A 20,178-nucleotide genomic window follows, 5' to 3' on the forward strand; every position below is an offset into this window, starting at 1 on the left:
TGATGACGACGACGACTGCCTATTAGCCTCCGGGCACAGTACAAGGTGTTGGTTATCACCTATAAAGCCCTACATGGCCTGGGTCCAGTCTACATGAAGGAACGCCTCCTACCATACAATCCTTCCCGTACACTGCCATCCTCCGGGAAAAACCTTTCAAAATCTAGAAAGACTAGACTGGCAGTGACCTCCCGGAGGTCCTTCTCTGTCACCGCTCCAAAAACTTGGAATGACCTGCCGGAAGAGATTTGCCAATTATCCTCACTCGAGGCTTTTAAAAAGGCGACAAAAACCCTTCTCTTCCGGCAGGCCTTCCACGATTGATAATGTCCAGAACCAATTGAATCCCCCTTTTATTATTTTTGTTTTAACTTTGATGTATTGTTTTGGTACTTTTTAAACTTTTTTACTGTTTAATTTTACAGTGGGAGGGAGGGTTGGGTCGGGGTCTTGTGGGGCTTGTTGTTTTTATTGTTGTATATTGTATTTACTTTGTTGTTACCCGCCTCGATCCTCAATCGGAAGAGGCAGGATATAAATAAATATTTATTATTATTATTATTATTATTATTATTATTATTATTATTATTATTATTGAGGCTGTGCAGACCGCCCCTAAGGGGCAGCCTGCAACAGCCTTCAGCTGTGCTGGATCAGGGTCACAGCAATCACACATTGCAGCCCAGATCTGGACTTTCCAGGGCACGACTGCTGTGGTACCGTAGTTTGAAGGCACTCTTTGGTGCTGTGTCACGTGGGCACACTGCCAGAAGAGCACAGTGACACCACGCACCGTGTGGAACAGCATACAGCATCACGCCACCCTGGGGGCGGAGTCAGGGCATGCATCATTTGGACGCCACCCCCGGCCCCAGGCCAACCTTAGTGGCTGATCTGCACAGCCTCATTGGCACTGAGAATGGTGAAGAATGCCTGTAGCAACACAGATGTTTAATGAAACATACTGAAGTGCTCTTCATTTTTGTGGTGTAGGAACCTATCTCTGTTGCTTCTGCCTCTGGTACCAAATTTTCAGTTAAAGAAGTAACACTCAGGAACAAATCTACTTTGTTTACTGAAATATACTTGTACTACTATAACAATAAAGGGGGGGGGAAAGAAAAAAATATACTTGTATTGATACCTTGAGTTGTGAGGTTGAAGAGTAGCACTGTGTTAATGCACATAACACTGCCCACAAAATCATTACTGTGTTTCAAATACCATTTAATAAAATTATTTTAAAGAAGTGGGTTTTAGAAAGAAGACTCTGAATTATTCCCCATTATCTCCCCCTGCTCATGATCAGATGACAGTATGCAACAAAGGAAATAACCAATACTGGATGTGAGTAGATTTGAGACAGGGTATCTGCAGGAACAGTTTGGTGTCCATTTCTACTTTGTGCACATTTAGTGTCTGTAGAAAAGCAAATGAATAATAATATTTTGGTCAAGATGCCCAGGGAAGGTGGGGGAAATAGTGGACTGTTCATTTCACTCCTTTCCTGGTGAGTGAGATACACCACAACAATGCACCAAAATGAGATGTCCATCAGGAAGGGTAATTTTTAAAAATGACATCTGCCCAGTGGCCCTACTAAGGTGCTTAAGAGGTCATGAATACAAATTTCCCTGAACTGCCAACTGCAAAATCTGTTCCACCAGTCTCATTCCTTCTGTCCATTCATTTCAGGCCTGCATCAAACAGTACCACTAGGGAAGACCACCTCTCGCAATAGCTCTGCTCCAACATATAGGGCTGAAGTACTCATGCCACATTTTCCTCTTCAATGGGGCTCTGTAGCCAGGGAGGATAGCTAGCTGACGGAAGGCTTCCCTTGTTGGGAGTCTCCTTTGGGCTTTGAAAGAGGGAAGGTTCTGAAGAGCAATGTTCTAGGAGAGGCTGGGACACATCATCGGCTGGTTCAGAAACCGGCATGTCCACCAAGGACATGCTGTCTTGGGGATGAGCTGCAACATGCTCTTGAGGTGGGTCACCCAGCCCATCTTCCTGAGCCTCAGGATGGTCAGTGTACATATCGGTTCCTAAGCCAGCAACTCCATGGCTAGGGTCTCCTTCCCCCTCATTGCTGAAGTGAATGCTGTTGCTGGGGAAGGGAGGCCCACAAGTGCAGTCAGTGGTCTGTGTGTCCTGACAGAGGCAGCTGTAGGTGGTGGATGCTTCCGAAACACAGCTGTTCTTGCGTCTCAGCAGAGAGAGTCGACGGCCAAAACCACCAGGCGCAGGGGCTGTGGAAAGGAGGCGGTTCAAGAGGTGGGCTGGCACGTTGCGGGTGTGTTCAAGGCCCTCTGCAATCTCCTCCAGGGGTTGGAACTGCATGTCTTCCTTGGGTAAACTAGATGTTAAAGAGAGTGGCAGGGATGTTAACAAGAGCAAATCAACCACCACAGGTTGCTCTAGGAAAGCATCAACACTGCCCCCAGTCAGCTGCACCCGGTCAGATTCAGTGGAAAGAACCTTCATTGCTTTATTGGCAGGTTTCTATTTTGCCAGTAGGAGAGGGAGCAGGATGACCAGATGTCCTACGTGCAAAGGAGGACAAGGCACCACAAAATATAGGGCATTACCAAAGAAAGGTTAAAAACTACTATAAATATAAATTCATGCTTCTTAGTCATGATCAAAATGGAGGGTATTTTGGAATTCCTCCTGAACAAAAGGCTGAAATGTATGACTTGTCCTGGAAAAGGAGGACATCTGGTCACCCTGGGAGGGAGGTTTCATGTGCTGACTCCTCCCCAAACCAGAATGGGAAGAAAGGCCAAAAACAAAAAGAACTCTCCCTTTACTCCAGAAAACATCTCCATGATACATTGTGTTGCCTCCGTGTATGTTATACCCACAACCCAAACAGAAAACTACTATTCTTTGCTCTGTGGCAAAGGAACCCTTACGTCATATCAAATGTGGAGCCCTGGAAGGATGGCTGTTGCAACAGAAAAACGGTGGCTGCTGTGTATGGGGCCCGAGGGTTTGAAGCATCCCAATATCGATCCTTCTCCAGGAGAGGCAGGTCTCCATACATCTCATCCACAGCCATCATGGAGACCTGGCAAATAAGGGAACACTTCCAAAGTTGGAAAATATAGCTGGGGGGCAGTGACCAGATGCCCCTATAGATCATGGTGGTGGTAGTGGTGGTATGGGAATTTAGGTCATAGTCTTGGATCTGCAATTGTTGGGTAACTGCAATGATTGGAGGGTCCTTGGCTGAAATGTCAGGTGGAGCTTTTGCACAGGCATGATTCTTCTCCCTCTTCCTTACAAAAGAAGAGGAACAAAGTGCTGTAAGGTGGTGCTTACTAACTTTGGCTGACACTTTGCTCCTCCTTTCTCTTTCCAGTTCTCTCTGCATTGAGTGACCAAAGACACTGGGGTTGGAGATGTCCTTCAGAATAGCCTCTTTGGTAGGAAGGGCTCATGAAGGAGATGGGACTCAACTAGAGATGGGGGCGGGGTGGGGGGACAGATGGGGAAACTGGGGGGACGGATTAGGTCCACAGCCTAGAGGTTCCTCTCTTCCTTCCCCTCCCGCTGCTGTTCAGAGAAGAGCAGAACTCATCTACTTTAGAAGTGTTGCTTACAGAGACAGTGATTGCTACCTGGAAATTCCTGTCAATCAGAAGGTTGGTTTCAAAATCGTCGTCATCCTCACCAAAAGGGTTAATGAGCTGCTCAGCCACCTGCAGGGTGTACAAAGTAATGCGAAGGGGCTTCATGGGTTTGATGCTCAGTTTGGCATAGTTAGCCTCTTCATTTGTTGCCAGCAGTACAAGAACAGATGTGGCAAAAGGAAGAAACGGTCCCTCTTCCTGCTTGCTGGACCCCTCTTGAATAACCCAAGAATTGTCTGGCATCCTTCCCCCCTTTCTCTCTCTCTCTCTTCCATGCCATACCAACATGCTATAAGATACCTCCCAAGTCTCCTACCTTCAGCCATCCAACATAGAAGAAGAACTGCAGCAGGGTGAAAACAGGGACCCAGAGATCCAAGTCATGTCCTTTATAACCCTGGGCTGGGTCAAGAAACTGACGCCCAATGAGGCAAGAAACAAAGAAGCTGTAGACAGCAATGGTAACCACCTGTCAATGCAAGAAGCAGGTATCTTTAAAAAAGAAAATGCCAATCACAAAAGTTAGGAGATCCAGACTCTTGGCAGGAGCAGCCAGAGGTTTTGATGTGGTATATTAAACCCGCTCTGAGTTTTATTCCAGATTTTAAAGGTGATTTCCAAGGTACTGAACCTCTCTTCCCCAAGTAAGATCAGCACCTTGGCTACCTCCTTTAACATTATCTGGGAACAGGCAGCAAGCAAAAGTCCAATCCTTCCATTCTAGTGTAAGAAGTCATTCCACCATCTAGAAGGATGCTATCAAACCTTTGGCCCTCCAGGTATTTTAGGGCTTCAACTGCCGATAATAGCTTAGTATTGATCACCTGACCTGGGCTTCTGAGAGGTGAAACTCAGAACATCTAGATGGCCAAGTCCAGCATAAGTTCGTATGTATTCTTTAGTTTGGCCCACCTTTGTGGGGAAAAAAACAGAAATGTAAGAGGTTCACTGAATGAGCACAACCCATTCGCAAAAGGAATGTAACTCACCTGGGTGTAAACTAGCGGTACACTGATCCAGTCATAGTGGTATAGCATGCTGCAATTGCCACGAAAGCGATTCAGCTCCTATAACAGAAGAATGGTCATCACTGAGTGATTTCTTGGCTAAAACGCTTTGATATGACTTTAAATCTGTTTTTGAAATTAATCTCCAGTGATCACAGGAGATGAGCCATGATGGGTGAAGCACATGCAGAAAGCAACCCAGCTGATTTTCCAGGGCCTCTCCAGGGCATGTGATGTCATTCCACCATGTGTCCTTCTGGACAGGCCCTCCTGAGTTGGAGGAGTGAGGTGCGTTGGTTTTGACACTTCCACTGATTCTTGGAGGACCAGTTCCAGAAGGTGGTGCTCTTGTCTGCCTGACTCTAACATATTTATACGATATGGGAATCTCAACAGATATACCGTAATCTTACCTTCCATGCGTTCCAACATTTATATGGAGCTGCATTGGGAGAGGCCACTTGCAGATCTTTAATGAGGTGTTAGTGGTAAGCAGATGACACCCAGCTCTACTTCTCACATTGATCTGAGCCAGATAAGGCAATGAAAGTGCTGAATTAATGGGATCAGTAATGTGTTCGATGAGGGCCAAAAGCTGTGAAACTCCATCTTGACAAATGAAGGTACTATTAATTTGGGGTGAGGGGGGAGTTTCTATCTTGTCAAGGAGATGCTGTTTAGCACAGCTGGCCTTTCTTTCATGGATTAAGTTCACAACCTAGAGGCACTCCTAGATTTATGCTTGCCCCTGAAGGCCACCATGGCATATATGACCTCTCTTCAGCTGAAGCTGGAGTGTCAATTGTGGCTTTTGCTAGACAGAAGGTGTATCTGGGTGTGGCCATCCATCCTCTGGTAACATTCAAGATGGATTACTGTAAAGTATTATATATAATTATTACTGGTATATATAAGAGAGCCAGTGTAGCATAGTGGTTTGAGTGTTGGACTACGACTCTGAAAATCAAGGTTTGATTCCCAGCTCAAGTATAGCCAAGTCACACTCTCTCATCCTCAGAGGATGGCAATGGGAAACCCCCTCTGAACAAAGTTGCTAAGAAAACCCCATGATAGGGTCACCATAAGTCAGAAACCACTTGAAGCACACCTGAGGCAGGGGGATAGATTAGTGGGGGAGGGCTTGAGAGAGGCTGTGAGGCATGGATGGTTCTGCACTCCAGAAAGGGAAACATCTGGAGCTTAGGAGGAACAGCCCAGCAGGTTGCTCTTTGTGCTACCTGAAAGTATTGTCACTACCTAACAGTAAGGCCAGCCCTGTTGCCCCTTCTGTTTCCAACCACAATTCAGGTTTTTGGTATTGAGTTAGTCTTTTATAGCCTCCATAGGATCTGAAGGAATATCTGTACTCATATCAACCTCCTCGGCAGCTGAAATAATCAAATAAGCTCCTCCAGGCACACTCACTGTTTCAGGCATGATAACCAGATGGCAGAGGTTTTAATAGCCAAGACCGATCAAAGGACCCCCCCCCCCAAAAAAAAAAAGTTCAGCTGCCACCTACTTTGCTGCCTGTTTCATGGCAGGCAAAGATGCTATTTTGCTTGCTTTCTCCGGCCTTTGGGCTCACTCAGCTCTTTAACCATTTTTGTCTACTGCTTTTAACTCTTGGTCATTTTTAAATGGTCTGGAGTTTCTGTGACTTAATGTTACTGTTATTTAATCTATTGGTTGCAGTACACAAATGAAGAGCAGAGATAGAATTAGAGAGAGACTGCCACTACACAAATATTCCATAGACCCCCCGCTCTGGGAGCATACCATCTATAATTCAGCCTTATATTAGCATTATATACCTCCAATACACTGTATTTTTTGTGTGTGCCAATTTAATGTCCACGCTTTCCATAGGATCTGCACTTAGTGAGAGGGCTTGAAAATTACACCAGAACTCATATTTTCTCCCAGCCTTTCTAGGTAAAGAGTAGTAGTTATTAAACTAATCTAAATCTACAATCCAAGGACAAGAGTTCCCAAACTCACCTCCATAAGCAACTTGAGAGCACAGCTATCACGTATGCGGCCTTCTTTCCGTGCTTGGGCAGCTAAATTGGTAAACCAAACACAGGGAATCCAGTATCTGTTATAGGAAGTGTTAAAATTTTCAAATTTTTTGCGCTCTTCCCGAGTCATGAAGCCTGGAAACAGAAACAGAGAATAATATTGACTGTGCACAGCCTCCAGTGTTATTTATCTAGTCCCAATTTTGGGGGATAGGCAGGATATTGATGACAATGATGATGGTGATGATCACCATCATCATGATGATGGTTAGTAAGAGTGAGAGTATTGTGCTTAATGACATCATCATAGACTGACCCTAGTAACATCAGCAGGGTCTATTTTATGACATCACCAGGGGGCACCTTTAGTGTAATGTTTGCATCAGATCCATTCCTTGACTCAAGGTGAATTTGTTAGGATGACCTGGACCGAGTACAGCTAATCCACCCGTTTTTTATGTGGTGTTTAGAAAGGATAGAAGAGTAGGCCTTGGACAACAAAGGAATTACAGACTAATAAAGCCTATATCTTTGAAGTAACTGATGAGCCTACATTGCTTATTTTAAGAACTCAGGCCTTTAAATACGACACCTAGGTCTCAGATTGGAACCCTGAGATTTCAAAACCTCAGATAATCCTAATCTGGCACCCCTAGTGAAAGAGAATATAAGAGGGGAGCACGTGCCAGCAGTGGCTATGTCCAGTTGGGTAATAAACTTGTCTACTGCTGATAAGAGGCCCCAATGTTTTAGCCTAGTCAATTCAGACCCCAAGGCTGAACAAGGTTTCTCACAGAAGGCTTAAATTATTTTTTGCATTTTGTATGTCAATAAAAAAGGTTTACAAGGATTTCCCGTATTTCCTAGTGACACTCTTCTAATTATTATCCTACATAATAGTGGCATTCAGAGACAAAACATTTCAGACCAGAAGGTGCCCTGAGCTTTGCTTAACTGGAAGACCTCTTGGTCTCTCTAACAGCCCTGCCAAGGGGGAAACACTAATAGCTTTTCTCTTGCTACCTTTCCTCTCAGTGCTCAGCTAGTGGAAAGAAAGGCCTCTGGGTGGCACTCACCTGCCTCCACCACATGGTCCATTGTGGGGAAGCGCTTGAACACTGCGGTGCTGACTGAACGCAAGATCAATACAGCAGAAAGGCTGCAGTACCGCATGAGTGTTCGCCGGTAAAGCCGCCCCTTCTCATCAGTACCATGTACATTCCCAGAGATGGTGCACATCAAGCGGTCTGGCATAGGCATGCTGGTGTACTGGCTCCACCAGCGGTTCACCACCAGCGTCACATAGAAGCCTGAAGGCACACAGAAGATCAGGAGAGTTAAGTTAGAATTCTTTACCATCAATACTCAGAAAATCTTATGATGAGCCAAAACACACAAAGGCTTAATTTGAACCAGGATTAAAACCCAGAATGTGTTCAGAAAGCTACAGCTCTGTCCTGAAAAGAGGCCACTGTTGCAGTGTAGACTGCTTCTTGTCAGTACTTCTTCTCAAGCGACTTCATTCCCCATTTATTTCCCCACAATAGCCAGCCAGTCAGCCTTACACACCCATTCCAGAAGCTCAGCCTTCATTAGGCTTTCCCTCATCCATGGTTCCCTCTCCAGGATTTTATTTCCCAGTAGCATAGTGTAATAGTTTGAGTGTTGATCTAGGACTCTGGAGATCAAGGTTCATATCATGGCTCAGCCATGAAAACCCACTGGGTGACTTTGGGGAAGTCACACTCCTTCAGCCTCTGAAGGAACTTGCCAAGAAAACCCCATTATAGGGTTGCTTTAGGATTGCCATAAGTCAGAAACAACTTGAAAGCATACAACAACAATAACAAACTTCTGCAGTACTGCAGAATATCTCCTCTTTTATGGATAGATGGCACCATATTGGCTATACAATGACCAGCACTTGGAATTGTTTTAGTCATGAAGATATCTGGCATTTATTTGAATATTTCCAGAGTGCTCCCCCCACACCACACCACCTCCATTGCTGAGCCCATTTCTTGAGCTATGGTTGTGATTACTTCCAGGATTGCACTACCTTGATTCCAGTGAGATTTGAGGCCCAGATGTTTTCTTTTTGAAAGGTACTACAATAAACACAACTTATCCATAGAGATCAGCAAAGTTTCTTTAGTGGACAGCAACCAGTTGCAGCCTGAAAGTGTGGCCTCACTTTCTGCAAGTGTGTGACCAATTTTGGGAGTGATGGCATAGTAATTACTTAAATAAATAAATAAATAAATAAATCATTAAGTATCATTTATCTGTTTAGTTTTCTGAATTATTTCTTGTTGCTGCTGTGTGCTTTCACGTCATTTCCAACGTGTGGCTTATAGACTGAAATGAAAGTATAATTGGCAGCAGCAGAATATCTTCATCTGTGAACCCCAGATTCATTGAGGCTGAGAGGCTGATCTCATGTATTCATGTTCAACTACTAAAGTTTCTATTAAAGTTTAAAGCTACTATTAAAGTAGCTAATATTTATGATAGTGGAAAGATCTGTAGATTCAGGAAGTGATTCAGTAGAAGAGGAAGCAAATTTAGGTTGCTGCCACACTGTAGAATTAATGCAGTTTGACACTGCTTTAACTGTCATGGCTCCATCCTATGGAATCCCAAGGTTTGTAGTTTGTAATGGTACCAGATCTCTCTGACAGAGAAGGCTAAATATCTCACAATACTAAAGATCCCAAGATTCCATAGGAGGATGGAACCACACTAGTTAAAGCAGTGCCAAACTGCACCAGTTCTGCAGTGTAGATGCTGCCTTAATCTCATTCCTCTGACACTGGATGGGCCTGGAGCAATTGCCATTGGTAATCTGACCCTGACTACCAACTCTCAAAAGCCCACCACCACAAAATAAACTTTGCTGAGCTCTGCTAATCAGTTTCTAGAGTACTCTTTTTTATGCTTTAAAGTTTAAATACTACCTTTCACTGCCCATCACCCCTGCAGAAGACAAAGGACTAGCAAGAAATATGACTAGAGGCCTTTAAGATGAGCCTGGCTCTAGCAGCCGAAGTATAGGAATGGGAAGACCATAGGCTTCCACAGGGAAGTTGTGGCAGGGTAGCGTAGGAGCATCTCACCCAGAACAAAGGAGACAGGGATCAGGTTGGCATAGTTGTCGCAGTAAATGACCACTCTTTCAAAGACACGCTTCCGATCCTCATCTAAAACATAGCTAGAGGGTGGAAAACAAGGAGAACAGGATTAAGAAAGAAGCATATTAGGCACAAATTGGTGCACTTTAGACTTGCCACTCTTGCAAAGTCTACCTGATGAAAGTCTCCATGGTCCAACTATTAGATTTCATAGCTACAGTCCAGGGCTCTGCAGCCTTGGAGGGGAATTACCATCCAGAAAGCAGCAATTCATAGCGTCGGCAACCAATACCAGGACCGGCATGGCATCTCAGCGTCCACTGGGACTGATGCTGGGGGCACTGCTGCATCATTTCCCTCCCTCCTTCCCTCCCTTTTTGTATTTTAAAAGACATTTTATTGCTAGGTGTATTTTTCCCTATCTTTGTCCCAAAACACACTGCAGAAATAATCCCGTTTGAGACCATTTAAACTGCCCTGGCTCAATGCTAGGGAATTCTGGGAACTCTACATTTGTGAGACAATTAGCCTTCTCTATCAGAGAGCTCTGGTACCACAATAAACTACAACCCCCAGGATTCCCTAGCACTGAGCCAGGGCAGTTAAAGCAGTCTTAAACTGGATTATTTTTGCAGTATGTTTTGGACCTTTCTTTTGTATTTCCAAAGGTGCATGCTTTAAAAGGTATATGCATGGTTATAGATGGTCATCCATTGGGGGGGGGGACTTTTAAAATTACAGATTGAGTTTCCCTTATCTGAAATGATTGGGATTTTGGATTGTTTTGGAATATTTGCATATACACAATGAGATAGCTTGGAAATGGGACCAAAACAAAACATGACATTCAATTATGTTTTGTATACATTTTATACACAAACCTGAAAGTAATTTTATACACAATACTTCTAATAATTTTGTACATGAAACTAGTTTGTGTAAACCATCAGAAAGCAAGGGTGTTACTATCTCAGACACCCATGTGGACAATTTTTGATTTTGGAATATTTTGGATTCAGAATTTCAGAAAAGGGAGAATCAGTTTGTAATGTGTTTTGTAAGAAAATTATATTTATTCCCAGTAAATTTGTAAAGCATCAGGTCAGTAGAAGTAAACTCCATGTTACTCATTTAGCCTTGATGATGACTTAATGTAATTTAAATGTAATACTTCAGTGTTATTTCTTCCTCCTCCTCTTTTCCCCCCTCCTTCTCATAGTTGACAAGCAGTCTTCTGTGTGTTTTATTTTTCCTGTAACATAGCGGGAGTGTAACAGCAATTATAACATATGGAATAGTGGGCGGAAAAGAGAAATGTTAATTGGAGGCTTCACAACTAAAGTCATGCACACAGCTGTCTAAAGCAGTGTTGGGACTGCAAGCCTTAAATTCAGCATCTAAAGTGGGGGACAGGAATTGTATGGCCTTCTGAATTTTGTTGAACTATACCTCCCAGCATTTCTCACTATGAGTTATTCTGGCTAAGGCTGATGAGAGCTGGAGGACTACGTGATTCCTATCCCTGGGCTAAGCTTAACCAAGCGGCATCAGCAGAAAAGCTGCTGCTTGCAGTTGTTTATTAGTTCGCAGAGCCCTATTTGTGTGGTAGTTCAAAACAGAGGGTGTATCTGCATACACACAGTTACATCCATCTCATACCACATCAGTGGCTATGGATCCAACCTATGGAATCCTGGGATTTGCAGTTTGATTAGGTACCTTAATATTTTGCTAGAGAATTCTTGTGCCTGTCCCCAGAGGATTCTGTGTACTTCATCAAGGTATAAATTGCAGGTTTCCATATGGCTTAAGCTGTCATAGGCTGCATCTGCACTCCAGAAACAATGCAGTTTGCACCACTTTAACTGTCATGGCTCAGTTCTATGGAATTCTGGGATTTGTAGTTTTGTGAGCTATTCAGCCTTCTCTGTCAGAAAGCTCTGGTGCCACAACGAATTGCAGATCCCAGGATTCCATTGGATGAAGCCATGACAGTAAAAGCAGTGTCAAACTGCAGTATTTCTGCAGTGCAGATGCAGCCATAGCTACTCAAAGTCTCAGACAGTATAGTGCATGAAGACCAAGAGAACAGATGACACTGTCCATGGAAGAGAAGGATGATTTACAAAAATTATTGTAGAAAGGGAGATAAATTCTGGGGGAATTTCAGGTGCCGGAGTATAGCCTGGGAAATTAATTTTAAAGCAATTAATTTACTTGTTATAGTGTTGAGGAAGGTAACTGCTCATCATTTCTCATTGTTACTATTTCAAGTATGTAATATATCAGTTTCCGAGACTTTAAAAAATTAATAACTTTTAAAATACTGAAATGGCCTACAACCTCACTATATAATTCCCCCAAAGCAACATTTTAAGCATAATTAACAAACTATTAATTACACTTTAAAATAGAGTAAACTGGATTCCATTAAAGTTTATGCTACTGTTTTTTCCATTCAAAGGTGCTACTGGATTGCTTTATATGTTTTTATGCTGAAACAGACTAACGCATATATGTCTTTGAATACGACTGCTGATGCTGGTTTTTTTAAAAATGACAGCATGATGCTCTCATCCGCCCCCCACAACATGTTTAATTAATTGTAATGCATTACTTCTAAGTTATGCTGCAAAGTGCCAGAACACACAAACGCCAAGAGCTGGAGATGTCTATAATGCTAGATCTGCAACAGATAACTAAAGTGAGTCATGGAAAGAGATGGCTGTGTATTCCCTTGCTCTGTTCCGCCCTCCACATATTCACATAGTAAGTAAGTGATGCTTAGGGTAAGAGGGCTGCTAGGTCTGGGAAATGATTTGGGCCAATCCAGATCTACTCATCACAGGGGAGTCTCCCTAGTTGGCAGGATAATAGCAGAGTATGCAAAACTAATTGTGTCTCTCAATAGGCCCTAGATCAAATAACTTGATCTTGGGTTGAAAACTGGGGCAGTGCAGTTCAAGCTCAAAGAGGGAAGACCCATACAGCTTTCAGAACACAGAAACATTCTGGCTGCTTCTACACATTGTTCCTCATTGGACCTTACCACACAGGGCACAGAAGTAGGGTCAGTTCGCATTGGTCGATGCGTATTCGCGTCATATCACATCGTTCATTCACACTCACGCTCTCTGAATACACTTTGCTGATTCATATTCGCGTCATATTGCATCGTTCATTCACACCTGGGCGGCCTTCCGAATCAAGGTTTTGTGAATCGGCCAATGCGTATTCAGGCAAAGTGTGGCAAGTGCAGATTGGCTAACACAACCCAAAGCCAATTTACAATGTTTATTGGCCGGTGCGCATGCGGAGCTTGCGCATGCTCTGTGGGGATTTGAACAGGGGCAACATTTTTAACTTCTGGGGGGAGAATGAGGTCACTTATTTAGCGCGTAATATCGCGAGAATTGCTGCCTTTAGCAACTTACAAAAGGGTATTGCACCATGATTATTTGTGTGTGGTGTGGTGTATGTGTGTGTGTGTGTGTGGTGGTGTATATATATATATGCACACACATAAATACATAAACAACTATTACCTAAATACATACATATATTATATATATATATACAAACCACACACATTGTGGTACAGCCAAAAGTGAGATGCCTTTTTTATGTGTACACACACACTTGTCTGTATGAGTGTTTACACACACACACACACACACAACACACACACACACATAGATATACACACATATACACTAGTGGTACAGCCAAAAGTGTGATTGCCTTTTTTATGTGTACACACACATTTGTCTTGTATATTTATATATATATACCACCCAAGCTGTGGAGTAGCTGAAAGCGTAATCCTGCATGTATATGCTTACACACACATCTTTGTGTGTGTTGGTGTGTGTTGTGTTATAATATATATATATATATACACATTAACCACCCACCACAAACAAAAGTGTAATGCTGCCTGTATATGCTTACACACACACTTTGTGTGTGTGTGGGTGTGTGGTGTGTATTACCTACATATACATATATAACACACATATACATTATATATATGTATGTGTGTATACAACACACACACACCACACACACATAATATATACACAGACACCAAAACTGTGGAGCAGCCGAAAGTGTAATGCTGCATGTTTATGCTTACACACACATCTTTGTGGTGTGTGTGTTTGTTATATACCCCCATACATATACATATACATTTCCCCCCTGACACAAAAAGGTTTCCGCTTTATTCTCTGTCAGTGGAAAAATCGCTCCCCAGCCCCGGCGGTTTGCCTGAAAGGGGAAAGGGCCAATGGAAGGAGAAGGGGAAAATTCCAGTGCCGCATCATGGGAAATTTGTAACCCGGTGGTCTTCAGGGAACAGCGGTTGGATGTACACACCAGCCAAAGCAGCAGAGGTTTCGCACTGGCCCTCAATACGGTCCACCAATCCACTAATTTTGCGCACTCGCAAACGGGGAGCCGGCTGCCTTCAGTTCGGAACCCAGCCGTGATACGCATTGGCCAAAGCGTATTCACGTTATATCGCATTGTCAATACGTATTCTGAGCTCACAGGTTGGAACACCAATGCGGACATAACGTGAATACGCATCGACTAATGCGACATGACCCTAGTCCGCGCTCAAAAAAATCCCTGTGTGAAAGTCCATTGCCTTTCATTTAGGTGCTCCAGTACAAACATAATACTCTCATCTGGACAGCAGGGTCGGCATATATTACAAACTAGTTGTTGTTTTTGTTTGAATTGTGCTCATTTAAATAAATTTCATTCTATGGTTTATGTGTATGTTTTCACACTGGCATGGGATTCATGAAGGTTAGGATCCTTTCCAAAATGATGCTATAATCTATGATTCTGAATGGTCACAATCTAGATAATTACTGCTTTGCAAAAGAAGTGAGGGCTAGACATTGCAATATTCATTCTCTCCAACTTTCAGATTTGGCAGGGACAGTTCCTTTATATCTGCTGCCTACATTTCCCAGTTGTTTTTAAATGTCCCAGTTTCTCTGTTCCTTCACCCCTGTTAATAATAATAATAAATAAAAAATTTTTTATATTCCCCCCCTTTCTATATCAGGGCGGCTTACAACAAGGAATTACAATCCAATTCATACCAAACACAAAAAGACTTAAAAGCAATAAGCAAGTCCATACAAAAAAAAAACAAGCAAAAAAGCCCCATAGCCCAACCTCTTGGCCACGGGAAGAGGAGGGAGGCCCCGGATTTTATTCGGGGCAATGCCTGTTGGAACAGGAGGTTTTCAGTCTTCCTGAATTGGGCCCGGGTGGTGGACGGAGCGGAGCTCGGTGGGCAGCGTATTCCAAAGGGCTGGGGCAGCCATGGAAATGTCCTCCGTGTGGTGGAGGCTAACCTAGCCCCAGGCACCTTCAGTAATTGCTGCCCAGACGTTCTTGACGGTGCGAGGCGGAATATTTGGGGGGGAGGCGGTCCTTTAGGTTACCTGGGACCCAAGCCATTAGGGCTTTTATAGTAATTACCAACGCCTTATTATTGAGCTCGGAAAGCGGATGGGCAGCCAATGGGGTCTTTCAAAACCGGTGTTATTGGCTGGTCTGGGAGCACCAGTGACCCGCCGGGCTGCCCATGTTCTGCCACCATTTGCAGCTTCTGAGTTTGGTATAAGGGTTTGCCCCATGTAGCGTAACATTGCAGAATCCAGTATCGAAAGTTACCAGAGGCAATGTACAACAGTTTCTAGGTCCCTCTGGGCCAGGTATGGGCCGCTGGCGGAATAAGCCGAAGCTGATAAACAGGTGCTCTTGAACGTCGCATTCACCTGAGCTGTCAGGTGAAGCGACGAGTCAAGAAGCACCCCCAGACTGCGCACGGAGTCCTCACAGGGAGGGACCCCCCTTCAGGACAGGTGGAACCACCGCCATTCTGGACCAGGAGAAACCTATCACTAGTACCTCCGTTTTCTCTGGATTCAGCTTGAGTTGGTTTTCCCTCATCCAGCCCCATTACTTGGACTCTAGACAGGGCCACGAGAGGAGAGCGCCATCCCGGTCACTGCATAGTCGGAGACATAGAGAAAATAATTTGGGTTGTCATCAGCGTTACTGATTAACCCCCGCGGGCCCCATGTTCTCGGGCTGATCTCTCCCAGCGGTTTCATGTAAAATGTTAAATAGCATGGGCCGAAATGGCTCCTTGAGGGACCCAGTTTTAAGGGGCCTCTGTCAGCACACGTCTCCCAGCTGCACCATTCTGGGACCTCCCGGAGAGGTAGGAGCGGAACACTGGAGCGCAGTTGCCCCGATCCCACCTCTGCCAGGCGTCCCAGAAGGATACCATGGTCTATGGTATCGAAAGCCGCGGATGTCCAAGCCAAACAGGGATACGCTTCCCCTGTCGATGCTCAGACGGAGATCATTGACCAAGGCGACCATGCCGTCTCAACACCGTACCCGCCCGGAAGCCAGTTTGAAATGGGTCCAGCTAAATCCGCTTCAATCCAAGACCGCCTGACTGTGGATCGCAACCGCCCTCTCGATCACCTTACCCAAAAAATGGAAGCAGAGAAACGGCCGATACTTTTATTGTACCAGGGGGTCGAGGGGAGGGCTTTTTTTCAAAATAGGTTTTACAATGGCCAATTTAAGTTGGTAGGATGAAATAGCCCATCCCTCAGAGATGTATTCACTATCCGGCGTAAAACGATGTTACCGCCGGTCCCCCCTGGGCCGTTAACCATGATGGACAGGGATCAAGAGAGCAGGTTGTTTTCCGAAACACTTCGAGATCTTGTCCACATCCTCGGTACTTCCCAACTCAACAGATCAGTTTAACTAGTCCCACGGAGGCTCTGGATACTTCTAATCTAGGTTGCTGAAGTGTCGGCGTTCAGACCTTCGCTTATTACGATGAGGTTTTATCCGCGACAAAAGTCGTTAAAACAAGTCCACAGCGCCTTAGAAGGTTCAAGGATCTGGTTCAGGGCGGGAGGGAGCTGAGTTAGCTCCCTGACCCCCCTGAACAACTCTGCCGGACGGGGAACTCCGCGGACGCAATACGAGCACCATAGTAACGAATTCTTTGTGCTCGTATTGCCTCTCCGTAGTCCTTAACAATTGTCTGGAGAGCCTTGTCGTCTAAGCGAAGGTGATTCCGCCAACGGTTACTCTAGCCTCGCGGACCCGCTTCCTCGCCCGGAGAGATCTTTCCGTATACCAGGGCTTACTTTTCGAAGCGGCCTGAGAGGGCGCTTTGGGAGCGATTTCTGTGTTAGCCCTAGAAAGACCGGTATTCCAAATACCGTAGGGCATCAACAGAGTCGCCGTCATTTCAACCGCGCGCCCTCTAGGGCTTCTTGGAAACCTCTCAGGTTCCTCAGCCTTCGAGGGTGACCATCCTAACACAGTTCCACCACCCCCGGGGGGATCTGGGTAAGGCTTGATTTTCACCTTACCAGGAATGATCCGTCCATGGCAGGGGGAAAAACTAGCTATTTCCACCCACGGATTTTCCGCATCCGAACAGAAAACCCAAATCAAGAGTTTACCCGCCTGCTAGGACCCTGTATCAGCTTGGGACCGGCCCATGGCCGCCATGGTATCCATGAATTCCGAGCCGCACGATGGAACGTTTCTGGCCGTGAGGGAGATGTTGAAGTCGCCCGGACCAGAAGCCTGGGTGTGTCTCAAACATCACGCCAGCGACCAGCTGTGGTCAGCTCGTTAGGGAGTCCGCTAATGCAAGGGTGGGATCACTAACAGATCCCTAGGACTGTCCCTAGCCTTTAGGTTCAGTAATACACTCGAATTAGGAGGTTTTGGATGTGGTTCCTGGTGGAGGGACAACGGTTTCCTATGTATCAGGCCACACACCCCCCCCCCCCCCACCTAACCTGCGCTGGTTCCTTCACCAAGAACCCAGCAGGCAGGGCCTGAGCCCAACCGCATCTCCTTCAGCCCAAGCCAGGTCTTGTAATGCAGCCAGGTCACACTTACTTCTCCACATATCGTGGAGATGTGGTCTTGTTGGTTTATACCTGGCGTTGCACGGAGCAGCGACAGGTTTGTGGCCGGTTGGAGTGACCCTCATGGTCCTTCAGTTGGGAGGGGAAGGAAGGCGGATAGATAATGCATCGATCACGGCTTCCCCTGACGCAAGTCCCTTCTCCCACCCCCATACCTTCCCTGCCCCACACAACCTCAATTGGAGCTTCCGCTCGCAAAGATGTTTATTCCGCCCAGCATCCCCCGTATCCCTATCTCCCCCACCCTTCTATTGTTCCCTTCATCTTACTTACTTTCAGTTGCTTGCAAAATTGAGTTCCAAATTCAAAAGTATTTTCAATCACTATAACTCAGGAAAAAGGGACATAATCTTGCCCCTCCCATTAGGTTGCCATATGGTGAACTGAAAACCGGGACAAATGTAGGACAAGGTTTAAAAATGTAGGACCTTTTTTTTAATTTCCTAGCCATGAAATTTAAAACAAAAAGGTCCTACATTTTTAAACCTTGTCCCCCCCCTTCCTGGCCTGGAGGAAGCATCGGCCCTGCTCCCAGGCCGGAAGGAGGGCGAGGGCCGCCTGTCATCGCGGCGATCGCCGCGGTGGCAAACGGCCCCCTCTCCTTCCTGCCTGGGGGAAGCCTCGGCCGGCTCCCGGACCGGGAAGGAGCTCAGGCCCGCCCATCATCGCGGCGATCGCTGGTGGCAAACGCCCCCCCCCCCTCCTTCCTGGCCTGGGAGGAAGCCTCGGCCGCTCCCAGGCTGGGAGGAGGAGCGGAGGCCGCCCCTCATCGGCGATGCGCGGTTGGAAGCGGCCTCTCCTCCTCCTCCCTGGCTTGCTGGTGGCCGGGGGGAGCGTCTCCGGGCTGGAGCTCCAACCGCGGAGAGCCCTCCCAGGCTCAGCAAGGCCTTGGAGCGCGGCGGCGGCTGAGGTGGCTGCGGTGGGCGGGGCCGTCCCGGTTGTTGGGCCAAACCAGCGGACCGGGGACCCGGCACCGCCCAAACCGGGATTGTCCCGCCCCCCGGCGGGATATGGCAACCCTACTCCCAGTAGGCTCAGGCAAAAGCAAAGTGCTGCACCCTCTCCTAGGTTGTCTGTTCTTCCTCATTAATACGTTTTGCCTTCTTAGCCACATTCTGATGTTGCTTGGCCACATGTGTCCCAGTTTTCATATGTGAAATGTTGGAGGGTGTGCCATATTTATACCTGTTTCCTCCAATACAGTCCAGTGGGTTATGTTACAACCTGAGCTAGACAAAGGCTGTGACAAAGGATTATATCCTCCCCATCAAAATATACCTAGATATAAAAATATGTTTGCCTAAATTGACAAAACCTCAGAGGAGAAACAATGCTTGCTTTGGAAAACTAAGGCTGGTGACTGATCCAAAAAAATCAGGTAACGGTTTTTAAAAGCTTTGAAAATGAGGAGCTGACAACCAAAAGATCTGGCTTTCTTTTTTACTTGGGCCACACTAAGAAAACTGGCCCAACATTTGCCAGAGATACAAGAGTGCTTCCTCACTCATTCTGCTGTTTACCGATAGGTAAGGCTGAGTCCCATGTAAGAGGTGGAGAAGACCAGGAATTCCTTGTAGAGCAGCTTGTAGATGCTTCCACGCCAAAGGGTCAGCAACTTGTAGAAGCCGCCAAAGCGGGCATTGGCCACACGTGCTGTGTATGTGACAGTCATGACTCTTCAGAAAAACATTCACTGTCTGCAGTATAGGGAGAAATGGAATTAAGTCTCCAAAATGGCAAACGTTTCCTAAGTAGCACTCCCATCCCTGCATCTCACAAAAGAATTCACAGCAGAGAAAAGGTATTTTTATTTATTTAGCTTATATCCTGCTTTACTTCCAGGGCTGGGACACAAGGTGGTTCCCAAAATAAAGCAGCATTCTCATATTTCTGATATCAATGCTGCTTCAAACTGGGCAATCATGGCCTTCCAGATGTTTTTGCAATGCAACTCTCATGGTCCCTCATCATGGGCTATGCTGTCTAGGGCTGAAGGGAGCTACAATCCAACAGCATCTAGAGGATCATGAATGTGTCTATCCCTGAGAAAAGGTAAGAAGGGATGCTCTCTTCCTTCAGCACTTTTTCCCATAGATGGGGGAATATCTGGGAAATAAACTTCCCATCCCCAAAGAAAAGTCCTCTCTTCTGTGCTTACTGTCTTGGAATCTTCCCTTCCCTCCTCTCTCTAACAGGATGTTATACTAAAGTCCATCAGTGATGCATTTATTGGCCAACTGAAATGCATAATATACTTGTTGCAAGTGTATATTGTGCATTACAGTTGGCCAATAAAGGTATCACTGACGGATTTTTGTTTGTATTTGTTAAATGGCCATCACAGCTCTCCTGGCATGTTTTCTGGAATGTTATACTAT

At 45.5% G+C, this 20,178-nt stretch overlaps 1 protein-coding gene across 1 annotated transcript; it reads right to left on the reverse strand.

Moving 5' to 3' along the window:
• Nucleotides 1–1,313: 1,313 nt before the first annotated feature.
• BEST2 (bestrophin 2) lies at nt 1,314–19,472 on the reverse strand. The gene is made up of 9 exons (XM_042452547.1): nt 19,321–19,472; nt 9,783–9,877; nt 7,743–7,976; nt 6,647–6,801; nt 4,628–4,705; nt 3,955–4,107; nt 3,627–3,707; nt 2,919–3,073; nt 1,314–2,359 (listed from the first exon to the last, which is right to left on the reverse strand). The coding sequence occupies exons 1-9, from the start codon at nt 19,470–19,472 to the stop codon at nt 1,771–1,773; spliced, it is 1,692 nt and encodes a 563-aa protein (XP_042308481.1). The 3' UTR covers nt 1,314–1,770.
• Between the last annotated feature and the right edge of the window lie 706 nt (nt 19,473–20,178).

Source organism: Sceloporus undulatus, chromosome 2 (genome assembly GCF_019175285.1).
Source record: "Sceloporus undulatus isolate JIND9_A2432 ecotype Alabama chromosome 2, SceUnd_v1.1, whole genome shotgun sequence".
In the NCBI taxonomy this organism is placed as follows: Eukaryota; Metazoa; Chordata; class Lepidosauria; order Squamata; family Phrynosomatidae; genus Sceloporus; species Sceloporus undulatus.